Genomic DNA, 21,368 nt, shown 5'->3' on the forward strand with positions numbered 1-21,368 from the left:
CGGATTGCAGTCAGTGTTGTCGAAGAAACTGCGTTAAAAGAAGGGGAACTACTCTTGTCGGCTAGAGTATGAGTTACTTGCCTTGGGAATTTGCTTGTGATGAACGGTTTGTGCACGGCAGATCTAGATTCAGAAAACAACCTAACTCATGGATTTTATATGGAGATGCATGTGTTCAGGCCTGTAGTTGTTAATTTAAATGCGGTATGTTTGTATTGTTTGCTCCAGAGATGTATATTTCGTACGTATAGAGCGTTCGGAACTTTTCAGTCGCAAAAGTAGTACCAAAACAGAACAGCTTCTCAACCCATTGCACTATCGAGGATTCAGGCTGTTGCTGGCTCGTTATTTGTTTGGTTGCTGGGTCATTATTGAAAAATAACTAGCTCTACAAGTTTACAGAGGTAAAGAAGCAGAGGGGGGAATAAGTGGGAATATCAGCCCATGAAAGAAACTGGAGAGGAAAAAAGGTAAAGAGTGGTGTACCTCATTAAAAGGTAAAGAGTGGTGTACCTCATTAAAAGGTAAAGAGTGGTGTACCTCATTAAAAGGTAAAGAGTGATGTACCTCATTAAAAGGTAAAGAGTGGTGTACCTCATTAAAAGGTAAAGAGTGGTGTACCTCATTAAAAGGTAAAGAGTGATGTACCTCATTAAAAGGTAAAGAGTGGTGTACCTCATTAAAAGGTAAAGAGTGGTGTACCTCATTAAAAGGTAAAGAGTGGTGTACCTCATTAAAAGGTAAAGAGTGGTGTACCTCATTAAAAGGTAAAGAGTGGTGTACCTCATTAAAAGGTAAAGAGTGATGTACCTCATTAAAAGGTAAAGAGTGGTGTACCTCATTAAAAGGTAAAGAGTGGTGTACCTCATTAAAAGGTAAAGAGTGATGTACCTCATTAAAAGGTAAAGAGTGGTGTACCTCATTAAAAGGTAAAGAGTGATGTACCTCATTAAAAGGTAAAGAGTGGTGTACCTCATTAAAAGGTAAAGAGTGATGTACCTCATTAAAAGGTAAAGAGTGGTGTACCTCATTAAAAGGTAAAGAGTGGTGTACCTCATTAAAAGGTAAAGAGTGGTGTACCTCATTAAAAGGTAAAGAGTGGTGTACCTCATTAAAAGGTAAAGAGTGGTGTACCTCATTAAAAGGTAAAGAGTGATGTACCTCATTAAAAGGTAAAGAGTGGTGTACCTCATTAAAAGGTAAAGAGTGGTGTACCTCATTAAAAGGTAAAGAGTGGTGTACCTCATTAAAAGGTAAAGAGTGGTGTACCTCATTAAAAGGTAAAGAGTGATGTACCTCATTAAAAGGTAAAGAGTGATGTACCTCATTGAAAGGTAAAGAGTGGTGTACCTCATTGAAAGGTAAAGAGTGATGTACCTCATTAAAAGGTAAAGAGTGATGTACCTCATTAAAAGGTAAAGAGTGGTGTACCTCATCAAAAGGTAAAGAGTGGTGTACCTCATTAAAAGGTAAAGAGTGATGTACCTCATTAAAAGGTAAAGAGTGATGTACCTCATTAAAAGGTAAAGAGTGGTGTACCTCATTAAAAGGTAAAGAGTGATGTACCTCATTAAAAGGTAAAGAGTGATGTACCTCATTAAAAGGTAAAGAGTGGTGTACCTCATTAAAAGGTAAAGAGTGATGTACCTCATTAAAAGGTAAAGAGTGATGTACATCATTAATAGGTAAAGAGTGATGTACCTCATTAAAAGGTAAAGAGTGGTGTACCTCATTAAAAGGTAAAGAGTGATGTACCTCATTAAAAGGTAAAGAGTGATGTACCTCATTAAAAGGTAAAGAGTGATGTACCTCATTAACAGGTAAAGAGTGATGTACCTCATTAAAAGGTAAAGAGTGATGTACCTCATTAAAAGGTAAAGAGTGGTGTACCTCATTAAAAGGTAAAGAGTGATGTACCTCATTAACCAACATTGTTCGTTTTAATGCATAACTCTGGTTTTGGGTTCAACTCTAACGCTATCTAATGGTATATCTTGTACCGTGTAGATATGTCCGAGCCAGATCCAGAGCTAAAGGCAGTGGTGTCCACCCTGAGTACCGGGCCTGTAGGATCCAGTGACATGCTGCAACACACTAATGTCTCCTTGCTCATGCAGTGAGTCACCTGTGTACTATATACAGTATAAACCTGAAAGCAATGTCGCATGTTCTGTCATCTGAAGCTGGCATTGTTCAAAGTACTAAGTTTGCAAGTACAGTAAGAAAGTAAGAACAAGTCGCGTAAGGCGAAAATACAATATTTAGTCAAGTAGCTGTGGAACTCACAGAATGAAAGTAAACGCAATGTAATTTTTCAGCAAGACCGTATACTCGTTGCATCGTCAGTCCACCGCTCATGGCAAAGGCAGTGAAATTGACAAGAAGAGCGGGGTAGTAGTTGCGCTAAGAAGGATAGCACGCTTTTCTGTACCTCTCTTTGTTTTAACTTTCTGAGCGTGTTTTTAATCCAAACATATCATATCTATATGTTTTTGGAATCAGGAACCGACAAGGAATAAGATGAAAGTGTTTTTAAATTGATTTGGACAATTTAATTTTGATAATAATTTTTATATATTTAATTTTTAGAGCTTGTTTTTAATCCAAATATAACATATTTATATGTTTTTGGAATCAGCAAATGATGGAGAATAAGATAAACGTAAATTTGGATCGTTTTATAAATTTTTATTTTTTTTTACAATTTTCAAATTTTTAATGACCAAAGTCATTAATTAATTTTTAAGCCACCAAGCTGAAATGCAATACCGAACCCCGGGCTTCGTCGAAGATTACTTGACCAAAATTTCAACCAATTTGGTTGAAAAATGAGGGCGTGACAGTGCCGCCTCAACTTTCACGAAAAGCCGGATATGACGTCATCAAAGACATTTATCAAAAAAATGAAAAAAAAGTTCGGGGATTTCATACCCAGGAACTCTCATGTCAAATTTCATAAAGATCGGTCCAGTAGTTTAGTCTGAATCGCTCTACACACACACACACACGCACACACGCACACACGCACACACGCACACACACACACACGCACATACACCACGACCCTCGTTTCGATTCCCCCTCGATGTTAAAATATTTAGTCAAAACTTGACTAAATATAAAAAGCAAGTCGCGTAAGGCGAAATTACAACATTTAGTCAAGCTGTCGAACTAACAGAATGAAACTGAACTCACTGCAAGAGCATATACTCGTAGCATCGTCAGTCCACCGCTCGATGCACAGGCAGTGAAATTGACAAGAAGAGCGGGGTAGTAGTTGCGCTGAGAAGGATAGCACGCTTTTCTTTATCTCTATTCTTTTTAACTTTCTGAGCGTGTTTTTAATCCACACATATCACATCTATATGTTTTTGGAATCAGGAACCCACAAGGAATAAGATGAAATTGTTTTTAAATCGATTTCGGAAATTTTATTTTAATAATAATTTTTATATTTTTAATTTTCAGAGCTTGTTTTTAATCCGAATATAACATATTTATATGTTTTTGGAATCAGAAAATAATGAAGACTAAGATAAACGTAAATTTGGATCGTTTTAAAAAAAAGGTTTTTTTTTTACAATTTTCAGATTTTTAATGACCAAAGTCATTAATTAATTGTTAAGCCACCAAGCTGAAATGCAATACCGAAGTCCGGCCTTTGTCGAAGATTGCTTGGCCAAAATTTCAATCAATTTGATTGAAAAATAAGGGTGTGACAGTGCCGCCTCAACTTTTACAAAAAAGCCGGATATGACGTCATCAAATGTATTTATCGAAAAAAAGAAAAAAACATCCGGGGATATCATTCCCAGGAACTCTCATGTCAAATGTCATAAAGATCGGTCCAGTAGTTTGGTCTGAATCGCTCTACACACACACACAGACAGACAGACACACACACACACACACACACACACACACACACACACACACACACACACACACACACATACACACACATACACCACAACCCTCGTCTCGATTCCCCCCTCTACGTTAAAACATTTAGTCAAAACCTGACTAAATGTAAAAATGGCCAGAGCTTGTCTGATATTACTGTCAAAAAACAGTGAGCTCGGCTCATGCAATGCATTGTTCCTTTCACTCACTGGCTATAATGAATATTTGTTGCAGATGAGTGAACCTGTTTTGGGCATATACTATCAAAACACACAGTTACAGCCAAACGCTCGGGATATCAAGTTTCGTAAAAATTCAATAGAGTTTGAATGTAAAGAGGTTTTCAAATATTCTGTGAGTTGTATTGATTCACCTGCTTATCTGCCATTGACTGCAGGTGTTGCCGTGTTGATGGACTGATTCTTAAGCCAAGCAAACCTGCAACAGCTATTGACAAACAGCTTTGGCAGGTCAGTATTAAAATCGTATGATTATGCTCTTTGGATGAAAACCGAAACACAGATAGAGTGCTGCTAACGTTCAAAAATCGAGAATCGAACAGCACGAAGTGTTAGTTATTGAGACGTTTAATCATAGACCAAAGGAATCATTCACTGGCACGTCAACCTAGTGGTCTTTGCAATGGACGAGTAAAAGAATAAGAATGCGATGGCTTCTTATAGTTTCTTTCAAGGGATTTCTTTCGATCGGTCAGTAATTAAAATGTGGTTGCTTATAGACTGTGGAAGAGGTTCATAAAGGCAGATGAGAGATCGACATTTTTGTGGCGTGTTTTTGAATGTGGAGAGGTTTTCAAAATCGTTGTGCGTGTGTTCGGTATTGATTTACATGCTTATCTTATCCACATTCAAAAATCAAAATTTCTGTTCAAACCTAAGAGCTGTATCATGAACTGCTTACGGTTTTCACAATGTCCCTGTGTTACACCTGTTGCAGTCAGTGTGGAACAACGGTCTTGGACCCTCAGGACAGGTGTGGACAACGTACAGTCACGTGGGACACGACTGGTACTTTGGTATCATCCTGGCTGCTGGCCTTACTGACGATTTCAAGCTCTCTCCGTCTGATGCTGGATTCCAATTTGTGAGTTTCCTAAAAAAAAGAGTCTGTTTATGGTAACATAGGCCCAAAAAATAGGGTCGGTATGTCGGGAATTTTTTTTCCCCCCCAAAAACATATTTTTAAGTTATTTTGCCCAAAAACAGACTTTTTTTTTTTTTTTCTCTTTTTTCCCAAATGCCAAAAAAAAGTCAAGGGTCGCGCGAAAAAATAGGGTCGGTCGGGATACCGTAAACAGACTATTTTTTGTGTGTGGCCTTAAACCGATTAGCGCTGTTTACAGATCTCATAAACAAAGGGAAGTGACCGCTCTAAATGCTTATGGCATGTGTAATAGAGTTAGTGAGAGTTATTCGGAACCAGTCTCCTGGCACCTAAGAGAATAACAAGCATTGAAATGAACAAGCGACTTTCATCCTCAAACCCATTTTCACATTTACAAAATTGTGAGGATGAAATTCGCTTGTTCATTTCAATGCTTGTTATTCTCTCAGGTGCCAGGAGGTCGGGTAGGCATAATATAACTCTCACTTACTCTATTACACATGTCGTATGCATTTAGAGCGCTTACTTCCCTTCGTTTGTCAGATCAATTTGTGAGTAGCAAGCGGAGAGCTCTGTCTAGATCTAAGGAGAAATACATGATGACACGGATCAACAGAGTTAACATCTTGAACACACGGCCAGTACCGTGTAACTGGCCTTGATACGGAACGATCCAAGGGGGGCAATCTCAGTCATCTGAAAGAGGGAAATCCAAACGCAATCCGCCTTGTTCGATTTTATGGGCTTGGACGATAGAGAAAAATAAGAAAAGCAAAAGCTGGAGTCCAGTCTGGACGAAACTGCTATCAAGAACGCAGAATTGATTTTTTCGGATTTTTATTTTTAGCCGTAAGCGCCATTTCTCATTTCGAATTTCTCATAACTGCTGTTCACAATGCGGCCGCGCAGTGAAACCAACAAAGGGGCCTCACTCTGGAAGAGTTTCCTGCTCCGATAAACATGGCGCTTACGGCTAAAAAAACTCAGAAAAAATCAATTCTGCGTTCTTGATAGCAGTTTCGTCCAGACTGGACTCCAGCTTTTGCTTTTCTTATTTTTCTCTATCGTCCAAACCCATAAAATCGAACAAGGCGGATTGCGTTTGGATTTCCCTCTTTCAGATGACTGAGATTGCCCCCCTTGGATCGTTCCGTGTCAAGGCCAGTTACACGGTACTGGCCGTGTGTTCAAGATGCAGAGTTAACAGAGTTTTGTCACCTGAAAGAGTCCAGTTCCGAGCAAATACTAACCAGTCAAGCATTGTTTCCGTCAAGAATTAGTACTCTAGCTGCTGTTTTTTGTCGTACATCAAAACATCGCTGTTATATTTATTTTCTTTGCTCTAGTAATCTTTTGTTCTTGTCTTCTTGTGTGAAAAATAAAAAGACCTACAAATAATGTACTCACGTGTTTAACGAAGACGATAAATGGTGACTGCGCGCGAGAGCGAGAAATAAAAAGACCAAAAAATACTGTACTCACGTGTTTAACGAAAACGATAATGTTCTGCTTTCTTGTGTGAAGTTTAATCCTACAAAGGTACTGAGGAGACCTGGTCAGGGCGTGCCGGACCCCCTGCTGGCTGACTTTGGAGACAATAGCCCTCTAACGCTGACCAGTAGGTGCACTGTACATGACTTCTGCATGTACTACACCAGTCCGGTCTTCACAGTGGGCACCGAGTGAGTGTTTTTAAATTTAGTCAAGTTTTGATTAAATGTTTTAATATAGACGGGGAATCGAGACGAGGGTCATGGTGTGTGTGTGTGTGTGTGTGTGTGTGTGTGTGTGTGTGTGTGTGTGTGTGTGTGTGTGTGTGTATAAAGTGATTCCAAGGAAGTTACTGGACCAATCTTCATAAAACTGCACATGAGAGTTCCTGGGTATAATATCCCCAGATGTTTTTGTTTTTGTTTTTTGGGGGATAGATGTCTTTGATGACGTCATATCCGGGCTTTTGTGAAAGTTGAGGCAGCACTGTCACTCCCTCATTTTTCAACTAAATTGATTGCATTTTTGATAAAACAATCTCCGACGAAGTCCGGACTATGGTATTGCATTTCAGCTCAAAATCTTAAAAATTAATTAATTAGTTTGCTCGTTAAAGTTGTCATTAAAATCGATTTTTAGTAACAGATTAAACAATGACTCTGTTGTATTCCTCATCTTCTCTTGAATTCAAAAATATATAGATATGTCATGTTCACTCTAACAATGTGCTCAGAATTATAGAAAATAAGTTCAGTAAGTACTATACGGTCGCATGCTTCGCGGAGACGAGCGTGATCCGTCTCGGTATTGTTAGCCGAGACTATCTAAATATATCTCGTAGTCTTGGCGATGACTGGTTTGTGGTGTTGATCTTTTAGTTTGATACCGATTGACTAAATGTTTTTATATCGCTTCACGCGACTTGTTACATTTAGTCAAGTTTTGACATACACGGGGAATCGAGACGAGGGTGTGGTGTATGTGTGTGTGTGTGTGTGTGTGTGTGTGTGTGTGTGTGTGTAGAGCGCTTGCGAGAAAACTGCTGGACCGATCTTCATGAAACTTTACATGAGAGTTCCTACAATAATATTGTTATCCCCAGACGTGTATTTCGTTTTTTTGACAAATGTCTTTGATGACATCATTATCAACATCGAGTCAATTTCTTTCAATGGACGATGGCAAACAGGGTTTAGGGGGACGAATGTCTGCCAGCTATCAAGGGGACGCAGAGAACTTTCAAGCTGTTAAATTACAAATGTTTTCAATGAGAATTTTTAGCATTCATATGTGGTGGCTCAGCTACACAAAATACGGTTTAATGCTTGTTTTACCGAAGTGCATTATTTTGTTTGAATTGAATATATATATGAACGCTATGGGATATTGTCTTGCATACTATCGTTTCACTTTTAACAAGTATAGATTCCGATCCTTGATTGTCAAGTGAGCTCAGGCTAGGACTCTTTGTATTCAAGTCGGGAAGACTGTTTGAGCAGAATATAAGGTTGCGCTTATAATCACATATCACTAACAGTCTTTATCTTGGCTACAGTTAAGTTAGCACAACATTTTTGTGTGCAAATTACAGAGAAACACAAATCATTATCTACGGCGAAGAGAGCAAGTTTGTTCCCATGTCACGTGACCGCGTGTCCAACATCGAGGTCACTGGGGATGGCGTTTACGTCACATTTCAGGGCACGAGAATGGAGACCATTATCTTCACCTACCTATTTAACGGCGCAACAGTTCGGCGGTTCCTGATGTTTGACAATAGTGGAATGGCTACCCTTTCCCTTGAAGCTCCTCCTCCTATGTCTGTGCGAACATTTGTATAGATGGCAAGACCATTATCATTACTGTGTTTCTTTTTCCCGAATTATTGCTTCCGATCATATGTACATTATTGCTTTTTCATCGAGTTTTTATACTTACTTTTTATGCTCGGTGGTTTGAATATTATAAATGGACCGCACATCCTAGCTGTGTCACAATACATCAGTATAAATGTAAGTGTTACCAGATTAGTTTTACCAGTAAGTGTATAGCATGAACAGAACTAAGGTCAATGACTAACACTCTGTGCCAAACTTCTTTCATTACATTTAGTCAAGTTTTGACTAAATGTTTTAACATGGGGAATCGAGACGAGGGTCGTGGTGTATGTGTGTGTGTGTGTGTGTGTGTGTGTGTGTGTGTGTGTGTGTGTGTGTGTGTGTGTGTGTCTGTCTGTCTGTGCGTGTGTGTGTGTAGAGCGATTCAGAGTAAACTACTGGACTGATCTTTATGAAATTTTACATGAGAGTTCCTGGGTATGATATCCCCAGATGATTTTTTCATTTTTTGGATAAATGTCTTTGATGACGTCATATCCGTTTTTTGTAAAAGTTGAGGCGGCACTGTCACACCCTAATTTTTCAATCAATTTGATTGAAATTTTGGCAAAGCAATCTTCGACGAAGGCCGGACTTTGGTATTGTATTTCAGCTTGGAGGCTTACAAATTAATTATGACTTTGGTCATTAAAAATCTGAAAATTGTAATTAAAATATTTTTTTTAAACGATCCAAAACTACGTTCATTTTATTCTTCATCATTTTCTGATTCCAAAAACAGATGATTATGTTATATTTGGATTAAAAACAAGCTCTGAAAATTAAAAACATAAAAATTATGATTAAAATTAAATTTCCGAAATCGATTTAAAAACAATTCCATCTTATTTCCTGTCGATTCCTGATTCCAAAAACATATAGATATGATATGTTTGGATTAAAAATACGCTCAGAAAGTTAAAACGAAGAGAGGTGCAGTAAAGCGTGCTATGCAGCACAGCGAAACCACGACCGCGCTAAACAGGCTCGTCAGTTTTACTGCGTTTTGCATGGTCATTGTTAAAAAATGCAGTGCGTTCAGTTTCATTCTGTGAGTTCCACAGTTTGACTAAATGTAGTATTTTCGCCTTAAGCGACTTGTTTTTACTGTTGCTTTGATAGTTGATAGTTTATTCAGTGTTTTGTCCTTTTGTGTCACTGATTGATGATGGTTGTATTCTGCACAGTGTGTATGAAAAGAGACGGACATTGATTGTAATTATGACAGACAACTGAAGCTGATATCACGATATATATTAACATCTAGCGTGTTTTCAGCGCAGAGATAGGGTGGATATTTTGATGAGAACAAGTATGATACGCCGAGTCGAAGACGAGGCGTATTATAATAGTTCGAGTCAAAATATCCGCCCCTATCGCTACGCTGAAAACACGATAGCGTTTATATTGCTATTCTGACATAGATAATGCGGTTACAAACTTGCAAAATGAAACTTTTTGCTTCGATGCCTTGATCTCAGGTAGGATAGCAGACGAAGTCCTTACGCGCATCATTTCCTCGCATTCACACCGCTACACACTCGCAGCAAGAGATTTGACGACACGGTTGTAAGTTTATGGACACAAAATTTATTTTTAGTCCAGTTTCATCGGGAAATCATCAGAAAAGGGTATTTTATTGACACATTTAGAGCTAGGAAACAGTGCTGAGAAGAATTGAATTGTTTTCCGGCAAGTGTATGCTAGCGATTGAAACATCGTCTGGTAGAGATGGTGAATCTGGAAGCATGCGCTGTTTGTTTTTGTAAATATAAAGGATATTGAGCAATATCCGTGGAAATATGGACCGATGATCGAAATAGGGCTGTGTGAGACTATCCAATCACAACCCCAGACTTTCCCCACGTGTCTATCAGAATAGCAATATAGTATCCTGACCTACATCCCAATCTTCTGTTTGACAAAATATCAATACAATCTTTGATAACATTTTCTTTCTAAATATATTGTATATCCAGATGCTGAGTGTTTCTTTATAGTCATTATTATACTTAACTACTGGAAACATGTTCATTACAAACCTGCGTTTTGAAGAGAGTATGCTCACAATGGATCAATTCCGACGAATGGTATATTACCATGACAGACGTTCCCCCACCTTCTCAATATGAGTGTGTGTGTGTGTGTGTGTGTGTGTGTGTGTGTGTGTGTGTGTATGTGTGTGTGTGTGCGTGTGTGCGTGTGCGTGTGTGTGTGTGTGTTTCTTTCTTTCTCTTTCTCTGTCCGTCTGTCTCTGTCTGTCAGAATAGTATATGAATAGCATATTACCATGAGACGTTCCCCCACCTTCTCAATATGAGTGTGTGTGTGTGTGTGTGTGTGTGTGTGTGTTTCTGTCTCTCTCTCTCTTTCTGTCTGTCTGTCTGTCTGTCTCTCTCTCTCTTTCTCTTACACACACTCACACACACACACACACACACACACACACACACACACACACAACTCCGTTAATCTTGATATTCCGAAGATATCCAATGGGACAGGTATATCCTTCGCATGTATCAAACGCGTACCAGTTTCGGGCTGCTTCAGGCGCACGATACATTTTAATTATCACCCTGAAACTGACTTCGACACTTGATCTTCGCAAACAAATAAATGACAGAATAATCTCAAGGTTAGTGACAGAGAAACATTGATTTATTTTCTTTATCAATAATTCTTTATGATCAACCAGTAAAAACATTCAAGGCTGCCATTTGGAAGCAAATCGATGTTATTGTAGATCAATCTTTAACCCAACAAATTTTTTCACACGATGCCGGATACAGCAAGGTAGTTGCTTCTATGATCTGTTCACATACACCTATCAATTCCCTTACCTGCTTACCTGCAAGGACCAAGTCTGAAGAAAGGTGTTTCCGTTTCAAGATCGTGTCGCTCAGCTCCTGCTTTGTGCGTTCTCCCACAAGTTGTCGACTTTTCATGAGACGGATACACGCACACACACTCTAAACGTTCTCACACAAACTGTCGCCCTTTATGAGACGGATACGTAGAGGTTACATGCCGAGTCTCAGTGAATATTAAAAATAATCGTCTCAGTTCATGGTCATGAAAAAGCTCGCTCAAGCTCGCATTTTTCATGATCCGCAAACTTCGACCATTATTTTTAATATTCTCTGAGACGAGGTATGTAACCTCTTTATTCCTCCTTTCTTCAGTTTTAAAATAACTAGCCCTTGCAGGTTACAGATGTAAAGAAGCAGAGGGGGGAATAAACGCACACACACTCCAAACGTTTTCACAAAGCAAGTAGCCATGCGAGATGAAAGAGAAAACAATCCCCATTCGTGTTTATTATGAAATACGCCAGTACAAATCTTGACAAAGCATCCAAGAGTTGACAGTTCATGGCATACGCTTGTTTGTAAACCTTCGTAATCCACACCGTGTAATCTGAACCTTGGAGTTGCACTGATCATTTCCCATTTTCTCTATACAGTGTATTAAGTGCAATTATGTCGTTCATGGAAAACCTAGTAATCATTAAACATCATAACCTGTCCTCTTTCATTTCTCCCCCCTCCAAGGAAACAACATGTCAGTTAACGAAAATATTTTGTTCACTGACAAGCAGCCCGTCGTTTGATCTGCGCTGTGAGCAGTTCCACCAGTTGCTTCTCTCTCTTCATCTGTCTGTTCTCCAGCAGTCTATTGACTGTGTAGACGAAGGGGTTGATGGCCGAGTTGAGGGGCAGCACGAAGATGGCCATGGACACGTTGACCTCGCTAGAGACAGGCTGACCAGCGGACGACAAGATGCCCAGCAGACCGATGGGGAACCAGCAGAGAAAGTCCGACATGGCGACGGTGATGAGTCGTCGCGCCAGCCTCTGGTCCTTGCTGGACCGCTTGGTGGCGCTCTCGGCCTGCCGCAGGCTGTTTCTCTGCACGGACAGGTAGATGAGGAGCTGGCCCACAGCGATCAGCACGAACAGCACGAAGTTGAAGACGATGAGTAGGCTGAAGGAGTAGTGGTGGCCCGGAAACTCCTTCCTGGTGATGGGCAGCGGCATGCAGATTCCGTTGAGACTGTAGAAGCCCCAGTGGGCGATGGGAGGCAGCAGTGGGATGAAGGCTAGCACCACACCCACCACCCACACCAAGCCTGAGGCCAGAGCTCCGCTCTTCTTGCTGAAGCGGACCCGGCTGAAGGGGAAGCGCAGCACGAGCAACCTGTCCAGCGTGATCAGACAGACCACCAGAGCCGACACCTCGTTGGACGTCATGCACAGAAAGCCAGCTATCTTGCAGGCGGTGCTGTGTCTCCAGCTGACGTCATTCCACAGGTAGGAGCCCAGGTAGACACGGTCCGTCACGCCGATGATAGCCAGATAGACGCCCATCAGGAAATCTGCCGTGACCGTGAAGATATCAAAGCCGTTCCTAATTTCACCGAGGATGCCACGAGCCACGAAGGCCGTGAGGTTGCCCAGCAAGGCCAGGGCTGCGAAGAGCGCCAGGAAGACGCGGTAGATGTTGGAACGCAGCAGGTTGTCACAGGACGACACCTCGTCACTCGGCGCCCTGCAGTCGGCCAGGCTGAAGCCGGAGGGGAGAGTGAGTGGGCAGCACAGCTTGTAGTTATCTGCCAACACCTCGCGAAGCTGACCCAGACCTTGCAACAGGTCACTGGGAAAGTAGGTCAGGGGGCAGCCACGCACGTCCAGCACGTGCAGGGAAGCGGGAGTCTTGAAGCGGTCAGTGGACAGAGTGTCCACCTCACAGTCACTCAGGTTGAGGACCTCAATGTTGGGGAATGTCCTGAGGGCACTCATGTGGAGCATGGGGATCGTCACGCGTGACAGGTCAAGAATCCGAAGAAAGGTGGAGTGAACGGGGTCCACACGCTGATTCCGAAAGACAGAGGTTAGGGGGTTACCGGCCAAGGACAGGTGTCGCAGGTTGGGCAGGTGAGAAAGGTGTTCATCGCTGACCTCAGTCAGGTAGTTGTCACCAAGGTGCAGACTGTGCAGGTTGGGCAGACTCAGGTGTGAGAGTTCCCTCAGTGCACAGCTGGCCAGGTTGAGGTAAACCAGCATGGTGTTGTTGTTGACATCGACAGGACGCAGCCCGCTCCCACTGGCGTGCAGGTAACGCAGCTCAACAAACCGCCCCACGTGGACCAGGCCGCCACAGAAGAAGGCGTGGCCATGGCACGTGCAGCCCGGCGGACACACAAAGTCACACAGCAGTTCATCGTCGTGCTGCGGACAGTGGAACACACCGTCACACATCTCGGCAGCAGTCAGACAGACGGCAGACGCACGACAGCGATAGAAACCAGGACACGTGTATCGGGCACAGTCAGCCTCGTCCTGGCGGCCCTGACAGTCGTACACACTGTTACAGCGCGTGAAGACGGGCAGGCAGTAACCGCTACCTGGGCACTGGAAATGGGCGGGCGGACATTCCAGTGACTGGTTCTCACTGTAGATAATGTTCATAGGGACCAAGCGGACACTCCCAGGACCGTCAAGTTTGACGATCACAGGCCACGTCACATTGCGTATAGGCAGGAAGACATCTGTCGTGCATACATCCTCGTCGCTTCCGTCAACACAGTCTTTTTCGTAATTGCAAACTGCTTCCCTTTTCACACACTGCCAAAATGAAAGCCAACTCTAACATGAAGACAACTGACTTATTCAACAAACTTACTGTTAAATTACGGAGAAAAGCATTAACACCACATAAGCTGTAATTAATCTAATTTGTATCGATTGAACATGGGATTGTCCTTCTTTGAGCCATGTGACGTCAGAATCCGACCAAAAAAGTCATATTTAGGCGGCCAGCCGAGACTACAAAATAGTGCATGTTTGCGTGCGTTCAATCGTAAAAACTAAAAGGAATTCAAACCAGAATCGATCGATACATAAATGTTATTTGTATGTTTGACCAAAATATGACATTTTACACAGATTTCGACAGTCATTGTTCACCTCAACCGCTAGCGCGGTCTCGGGGGAACACTGACTTTCTCAACCTGCGTCAAACATACAAATAACGTATATTATCCCATGAACTGCCTCTTTGTCTCTTGTTAGCTGTAGAGGGGATTATTCTGGATAATCCATCACAACCATATGGATTATCCATCACAAATGAGTCTCGATCTCACCTGTCATTGGTCATTGTCTTTGATCTCAAAGACATTTGAAGAATTTAGAGGTCATCTGCATATTTATCGTTAACTCGGGGACTACTTTTTTTCAGCAAAACGATTGAGATACTCTGCGGTATAAAAGTCGAACTGACGTTTGGCTAACGATCTACAAACAATATCATTGAAGAAATAACCCCCCGCGGGTTAGGGGGAAGAATTTACCCGATGCTCCCCAGCATGTCGTAAGAGGCGACTAACGGATTCTGTTTCTCCTTTTACCCTTCTCTCTCCAAAAAAACATATTTTTAAGTTATTTTGCCCCAAAACAAAGACTTTGTTTTTCTCCCCCAAATGCCAAAAAAAAGTCTAGGGTCGCGCGAAAAAATAGGGCTGGTCGGGATACCGTAAACAGACTATTTTTGTTTTGTTTTTTGCCTTAGATATAAACAAAATGGATGTAAGTGTGTCTATCTGCCTGTGGTCGTCATTCCTCAGAGACCACAAGAGGCAAGAACAAGATAATTATTGCGCATGCACACTGCCAAGGAGCCACAGATGTGCACCTGGGTTTTAGTTTCTCGATCCATTGCTTCCTTTCTCAAATAATAAACCCAGGAGCCAAGGAAAGTAACTCTTTGGGGTGAGTTATCTCCCTTGGTGATTCGCATACTGAAAATTGTAGGACTTTTGCACACACTTTCATATTGGAATAAGATTCTAGAAGTTTCTGAGAGAGTGAAGATCACAAATACGCGGGCGAAGCCGGGTCCTTACTGCTAGTAATATATATAATTGAAAGATATATCATATTATATGTAAAAGCTAATCAATCTTGCCTGTTTAAAATGTGGTGGGTTTTTTTTTCTAGCGCATTTTGTCCGGATTGATCTTGGAGTATCTTGTTTGCGCTGAGGTGCACAAGAAAGTTACCACCCAAACGGGAGCCAGCCACAGTGTTGGATTGGTTGAAACTGAGATTTGTTGTGATTTCAACGAATCAGAACCCGGACTTTGTTCTCTCCCGTTTGGGTGCATGTACCTAAACCCTGGCACCTTTGCGAGAGACGTTTAATCCTAAATATTAAAACCTAGTCGGGTAAAATATCTCTTTCACCATAGAAAAATTAAATGATAACACGGGTTCAAATGTTTAGTTACAGAAACAAACGTCAGGGCGATACTTTTTGCTGCAAAGTCTATACACAAGTACAGGGTGACCCCCAAATGCGACCGATTAAAATGCTAATAACTCCTGAATTCCTTCAGCAATTTACTGCAAATGTGGTATACACTGGCCTGAGATGTGGGATGATAACTCCACAAAACGTCATGTATGTATGTCAAGTGGTTGTTCTTTTTTCTCTTTTTGAAGAATATTTTTCGAAATCGGAGAAAGCCTCAAAAGTAGGAGGTTTGACACTGAGCATTGGCCACACTCATTCGAGTTGCATCCTCCAGACTCCCTGTAATTGCTGTTTCAACTCATCCATTGTCTGGGGATGGTTGTGCATTCAAGATCATTCAGAAAAACCGACAAATGAAAATCTTGAGGGCTTAAATCATGTTAGTGTGGCTACCATTCAGGGCCAGATCTCGTATTTTTGCGTCAATCCCCGTATTTGGATTTATACCCCGAAAGAGCATAAAGGTCAGAACATTTTACATACAAACTGTGTGAACTTGTCATCCGATATCTCAAGCCAATGTACACCAAATATGATAGTAGTTTAGGAGTTATTCGCATATTTATGGGTGTCATTTTTTGCGGGGTCACTCTGTATCTGCAAACAGAGATACAGACTTCCATTGTTTTATTTCATTTCTGTCTGCTCTAAGATATCCGTGCAAGTGTTTGAGTCCCTGCATATTTTATTTTGACGTACCCAAAATGGCTACAACACTGTACATAGAGACAACATATATACACCTGTCCATTCCGACACTCGTAGTGGAGAGTGAGATCACAAGGCAAGTAGTGACAGAAGTTTTCGTCGCTGTTGTCACTGCAGTCAGGCCGGAAGTCACAGACCAAGGTGTATGGTACGCTCTGAAAGCCGTTGACACACGCCATGGACGGAGGATGTGACGTCTTGGAACCAGAACAGAAAGTAGAACTTTGCTCCCAGCATGCAGTATGCGGACCACATGACAGGAAGCTGTGAGATAAGTGTCCTTGACTGCAAGCTACAAGTGTCGTAGAGTTTGTAAAGGGTGACGGTAGGGGAACCATTTCGACACTTCCTTCTAAAACTGATTTCGACCTTTGAGTGATTCCCAGCTCACAGATGTAGGCTGGAGGACGTGAGATGAAGGTTACTGGGAACTCGTTACAACTCAATGGCAGCATCTTGAATGAAAAGGACGGTGTGATCTGTATCCTGGCACAGGACGGCCTGGTGAGCATAGAAGCGTCTATGTCTGGTGCGTAGTAAGAAGAACTGCCATCTGTGTGTTGCCACACTTGGCGGTATCTGAGAAGAAAAAAACCATTTAATTAGTTTCTTTTGCCAACACACAGATGGAACATGATCAAATATTTCCTTGTTTGAGTGTTGTTTGTTTGTGGAATATGTGTGCAAGGAAGAGATTTTTACAGGTGCTTTTGTGCCCCCAAAAATGAGAAAGGATAAAGATAGGGATAAGATAAGTCCTGCGAGGCTACCCTCATGAACAATTCGGATTGCTTTCTCTCTGGGGAAAGCGAGCTGCAAACAAGCAAGTACAACAAGCGTTCTTTATTTATTCATTCTGACTGTCTGTCTGTCTGTCTGTCTGTCTGTCTGTCTGTCTCTCTCTCTCTCTCTCTCTCTCTCTCTCTCTCTCTCTCTCTCTCTCTCTCTCTAACGGTGGTGTCCCTTGGCGCAAGCGACAAGTTGTCGTGAGAGTTGCTCTGACAAAATTTGCTTCAAACTCGCCAAAATGACCATTGTTGGATTACCAACACATGTGGAAGGCATCCTAGCCACCCTGCTGTCAGACCACCACGTTAAATCTTAGAAAGTTGCTGGTGAGGGACAGGATACAGTTTTTGTACTTCGACTGAGCGCCACTGAACACGACAAAGCAGCCGCCATTACAACGGCTGCCACTGGACAGTGGAGGAAAAAATCAGCAGCGCAAATCCGCCGAGATAGACAAAGAGCAGAGCAAAGGAGATCACAGGTGGGCGTTAATTCTTGTCATGGCCATCCTGGCTTTCAAAATGAATTACCAAAAGACATTACTCTTGATCCTGATACACAAAATCAAAACGATGCAGTGTCAAAGGTTGTGACAAATGACAGCGCAAAACAACAACACGCCAGCACAGAGAGCGCACGTGAAACACGCAGTCTGACCGCTCCCACACAGCACGCTTCTGCCCACTGTGACACTGCAAGGTCAGCCACGTGCGAGATTGTCACCTCAGAGGTGTGTTGTGCTGTGACGTCACCGGTAGCAGACGCTGAAACCATTGCAGCGGAACTGGCAGTAACAGACCGAGAATTTGAACCAGACGATATAGACGATCTAGCCTCAAACTGCTCAAAAAACGTTCAACTGAAAGCAAGACTGTTAAACAGAAACAAAACCCGCACTCTCAAAAAAGTAGCATGTGAAAGGAAAGGAGGAAAGAAACAGCTGATTACAAGGGGAGACGACTACGTGCTGTCATATATGACTGCGAAACAATCTCTCTCTCTCTCTCTCTCTCTCTCTCTCTCTCTCTCTCTCTCTCTCTCTCTCTCTCTCTCTCTCTCTCAGAAATCCAAGGGCAGACCGGAATTGAATCGCTGTATATATTCATGACTCAATTGAACACATTACGCGTAGACGCATAGACCTGGAACTCAGCGCAGTAGAATGCATTTGGTTATAACTCAAACCCAGTAAATCAATGGCCCCTCAATTCGTGTGTTTTCTTTATAGAAATCCTGCGGCAAATTTTGAGTGGTATGATCATTTTGTACAAATGTTAGACAATGTTTATAATAAGAGCAAACACAATGCTGACGTTATGCTACTTGGCAATTTTAACATAGACATGTTAAAGTCCCATCCCAGCTGGGAATCAACTACTCAGTTATTTGGGCTTAAACAGCTTGTAAAGTCACCCACAAGGGTAACTTCAACGACATCTACATTGCTCGATCATATTTATACGAATAATCCGGACACAGTCTTAGGTGCCTGTGTATCCGACCTTAGTGTAAGTGATCATAGTCCTGTAAGCTGTTCCAAATTGATGAAGTTACCCAAGGCAGAATCAAAAGGTCACACATATATTTCATACAGGTATTTTAAACATTTTAATCAAGGTCTCTTCTTTAATGATTTGAATTGTACACCGTTTACTTCTGTGCTTAATTATACTGATCCTAACGAGGCACTTGAAGCCTGGTATTCCCTCTTTATCGATGTAGTAAATCGACATGCACCTGTGAGGCGGAAACGAGTAAGACATCCTAAACTTCCTCCCTGGTTAACCATTGATATCATCGAAGCAATGGCGTATCGCGACCAGTTAAAGACAAACAAATTATATGAAGATTAGAAAAAAAGCGCGTAACAGAGTAAAGAATCTTGTGAGAAACGCGAAGCGATCATATTTTGATAAACTTGTGGGTAACAGCAAAGATGTTTCAAAAGTCTGGCGCGCCCTGAACACGTTTTTAAAAGGCAACTCCTCAAAAAATAGTAGTATTCCTCAGAATATAAAGGCCAACGACTTTAACGATTATTTTTTGTCCGTTGCTGAATCACTGGTAGATTCTCACTCAAAATCTCCAGGTACAGAACCACATTCCTGTTGTGAACGCTTGCAGATGTTCTGTGATGAAAAATTAAGAAACACGGATGCGTTTGTTATTCCGATAATGGCCATCCATGAAGTTGGCCAGTACATAGCAAGGTTAGAAAATAAAAAATCTTCCGGACTTGATGAAATAAGTAATAAATTATTAAAATTGTCTACTCCTTATATAGTAGAGTCTCTGACTTATGTTTATAATTTATGTATTCAACACAATGTTTTTCCAAAAGAATTCAAAAAAGCGAAAGTCATACCTTTGCCAAAGAAAAAAGGTTCTCAAGACTTAAATGATTTTAGACCTATATCTTTGTTATCTGTATTATCTAAGCCTCTTGAAAGGCATGTTCAAAAACATCTGGTTACTTATTGGGAGGACCACAATCTCTTGCATCAACTTCAGTCTGGTTTTCGCTCTCAACATTCATGTAACACTGCCCTTGCCAGATTAACTGATTCATGGTACTCATCCATTAATAGGTTAGACATTTCTGGTGATGTTTTCTTGGACCTAAAAAAAGCTTTTGACCTCGTGGATCATGAGATCCGTCTACAGAAATTAAAATGTTATTTGAAAAGTTCTAGCGCTGTCCATTTTTTTAACTCTTATCTTAGAGAGAGGGTTCAATCTGTATACGTACACGATACGTACTCTTCTCAGGGTACTGTGAAATGTGGAGTGCCACAGGGGTCTGTTTTGGGACCTGTATTATTTTGCATGTATATAAATGATTTGCCCTTGTACCTACAGTCTGAATCTGTTGAGTGTCATATGTTAGCAGATGATACTGCCTTACATGCAATAGGAAAAAGCCCTGCACAAATTCAAGACAAATTACAACAGAGCCTAAACGATGTTTCTGAGTGGTGTTCTGCAAATCGTATGCTTATTAATCCAGTTAAAACAAAGTCTATGATAATCAGCACTCGCCAAAAACATCAACTTTCAGAAATGACTCTGAGTCTGTCCCTAAATGAGCACTCCATTGAGCAAGTAGCTGAGCACCGTTTACTGGGACTTACTGTTGATAATAATCTCAAATGGCAGACTCACATCAATGGAATCTGCAAAAAATTTGCTAAAAACCTGTTTTTGTCAAAGTTACAAAGCATTATTAATCTAGACACAAGAAAACTATTTTACAATGCCCACATAAAACCCCATATTGATTATGCTTCCATAGTATGGGACGGGTGTGGTGAAGTTCACTTGAAGAAGCTGAACTCGCTCCAGCGCAGAGCTGCTAAACTAGTTCTGCCCAGTCCTTCTCTTTCTACAGAGGAAAAGATGAAAAGTATTGGAATGTTAAGCTTAAAAAAGCAGCTTTTGTATAATAAATGTTCATTTATGTATAAAGTCGTCTATAAGGACGCCCCAACATATCTTATACAACTCTTCAAATCATCTCCGTCATATTATTCAAACACTCGAAATAACCTTGCCTTGTCAAGGCCCCGCATCGATTTGTTTAAAACTAGTTTTTCTTATTCTGGCGCGTTCCTTTGGAATTCACTACCTGTAAATATCAAGTCATGCCTGTCATTATCTTCTTTTAAAAGACAGCTCCGAAAGCACCTCTCTAACGACTAAGTCGGTGTACAATGTGTGCGAGTGTGTGTGAAAGAGAAAGTGTATAGTATGCTTCCATTAACAAGCACACTTTTGAATTTTTTATTTTTTATTTTGTTATACTTATCCCCACATAATTTTGTGTTATTTGAATTTGTAATTTTTTTTTAAATTTTTTTTTTTTTATTCTTCATATTTGTTCTTTGTTTCATGTGTGTATTATAGTAGGGACTAGCTGTAAGAAAGGACCATATGGACCTAATCCCTCGGTAATAAAGTTTTCGAGTTCGAGTTCGAGTACTCTCTCTCTCTCTCTCTCTCTCTCTCTCTCTCTCTCTCTCTCTCTCTCTCTCTCTCTCTCTCTCTCTCTCCCCCTCTCTCTCTCTCTCTCTCTCTCTCTGAGAAACAGCGGGAAAAGCTGTGAATTGGCGATTAAAGTCTGGGCTTAATACATAAGCCAGATCTAGATGAGGCACTTTT

At 41.3% G+C, this 21,368-nt stretch overlaps 1 protein-coding gene across 1 annotated transcript in view; it reads left to right on the plus strand.

Annotated features, from left to right (window-relative positions):
- Window positions 1–10,431, plus strand: part of LOC138970942 (uncharacterized) — a 28,824-nt gene extending 18,393 nt beyond the window's left edge. The window contains exons 15-19 of the mRNA XM_070343530.1: window positions 2,008–2,116; window positions 4,301–4,373; window positions 4,861–5,007; window positions 6,553–6,710; window positions 8,111–10,431. Coding sequence (XP_070199631.1) covers window positions 2,008–2,116; window positions 4,301–4,373; window positions 4,861–5,007; window positions 6,553–6,710; window positions 8,111–8,360 — 737 coding nt within the window. The 3' untranslated portion in view covers window positions 8,361–10,431. The remainder of the gene's footprint in view (window positions 1–2,007; window positions 2,117–4,300; window positions 4,374–4,860; window positions 5,008–6,552; window positions 6,711–8,110) is intronic.
- Window positions 10,432–21,368: the final 10,937 nt, after the last annotated feature.

Source organism: Littorina saxatilis, linkage group LG7 (genome assembly GCF_037325665.1).
Source record: "Littorina saxatilis isolate snail1 linkage group LG7, US_GU_Lsax_2.0, whole genome shotgun sequence".
NCBI classification, from domain to species: domain Eukaryota; kingdom Metazoa; phylum Mollusca; class Gastropoda; order Littorinimorpha; family Littorinidae; genus Littorina; species Littorina saxatilis.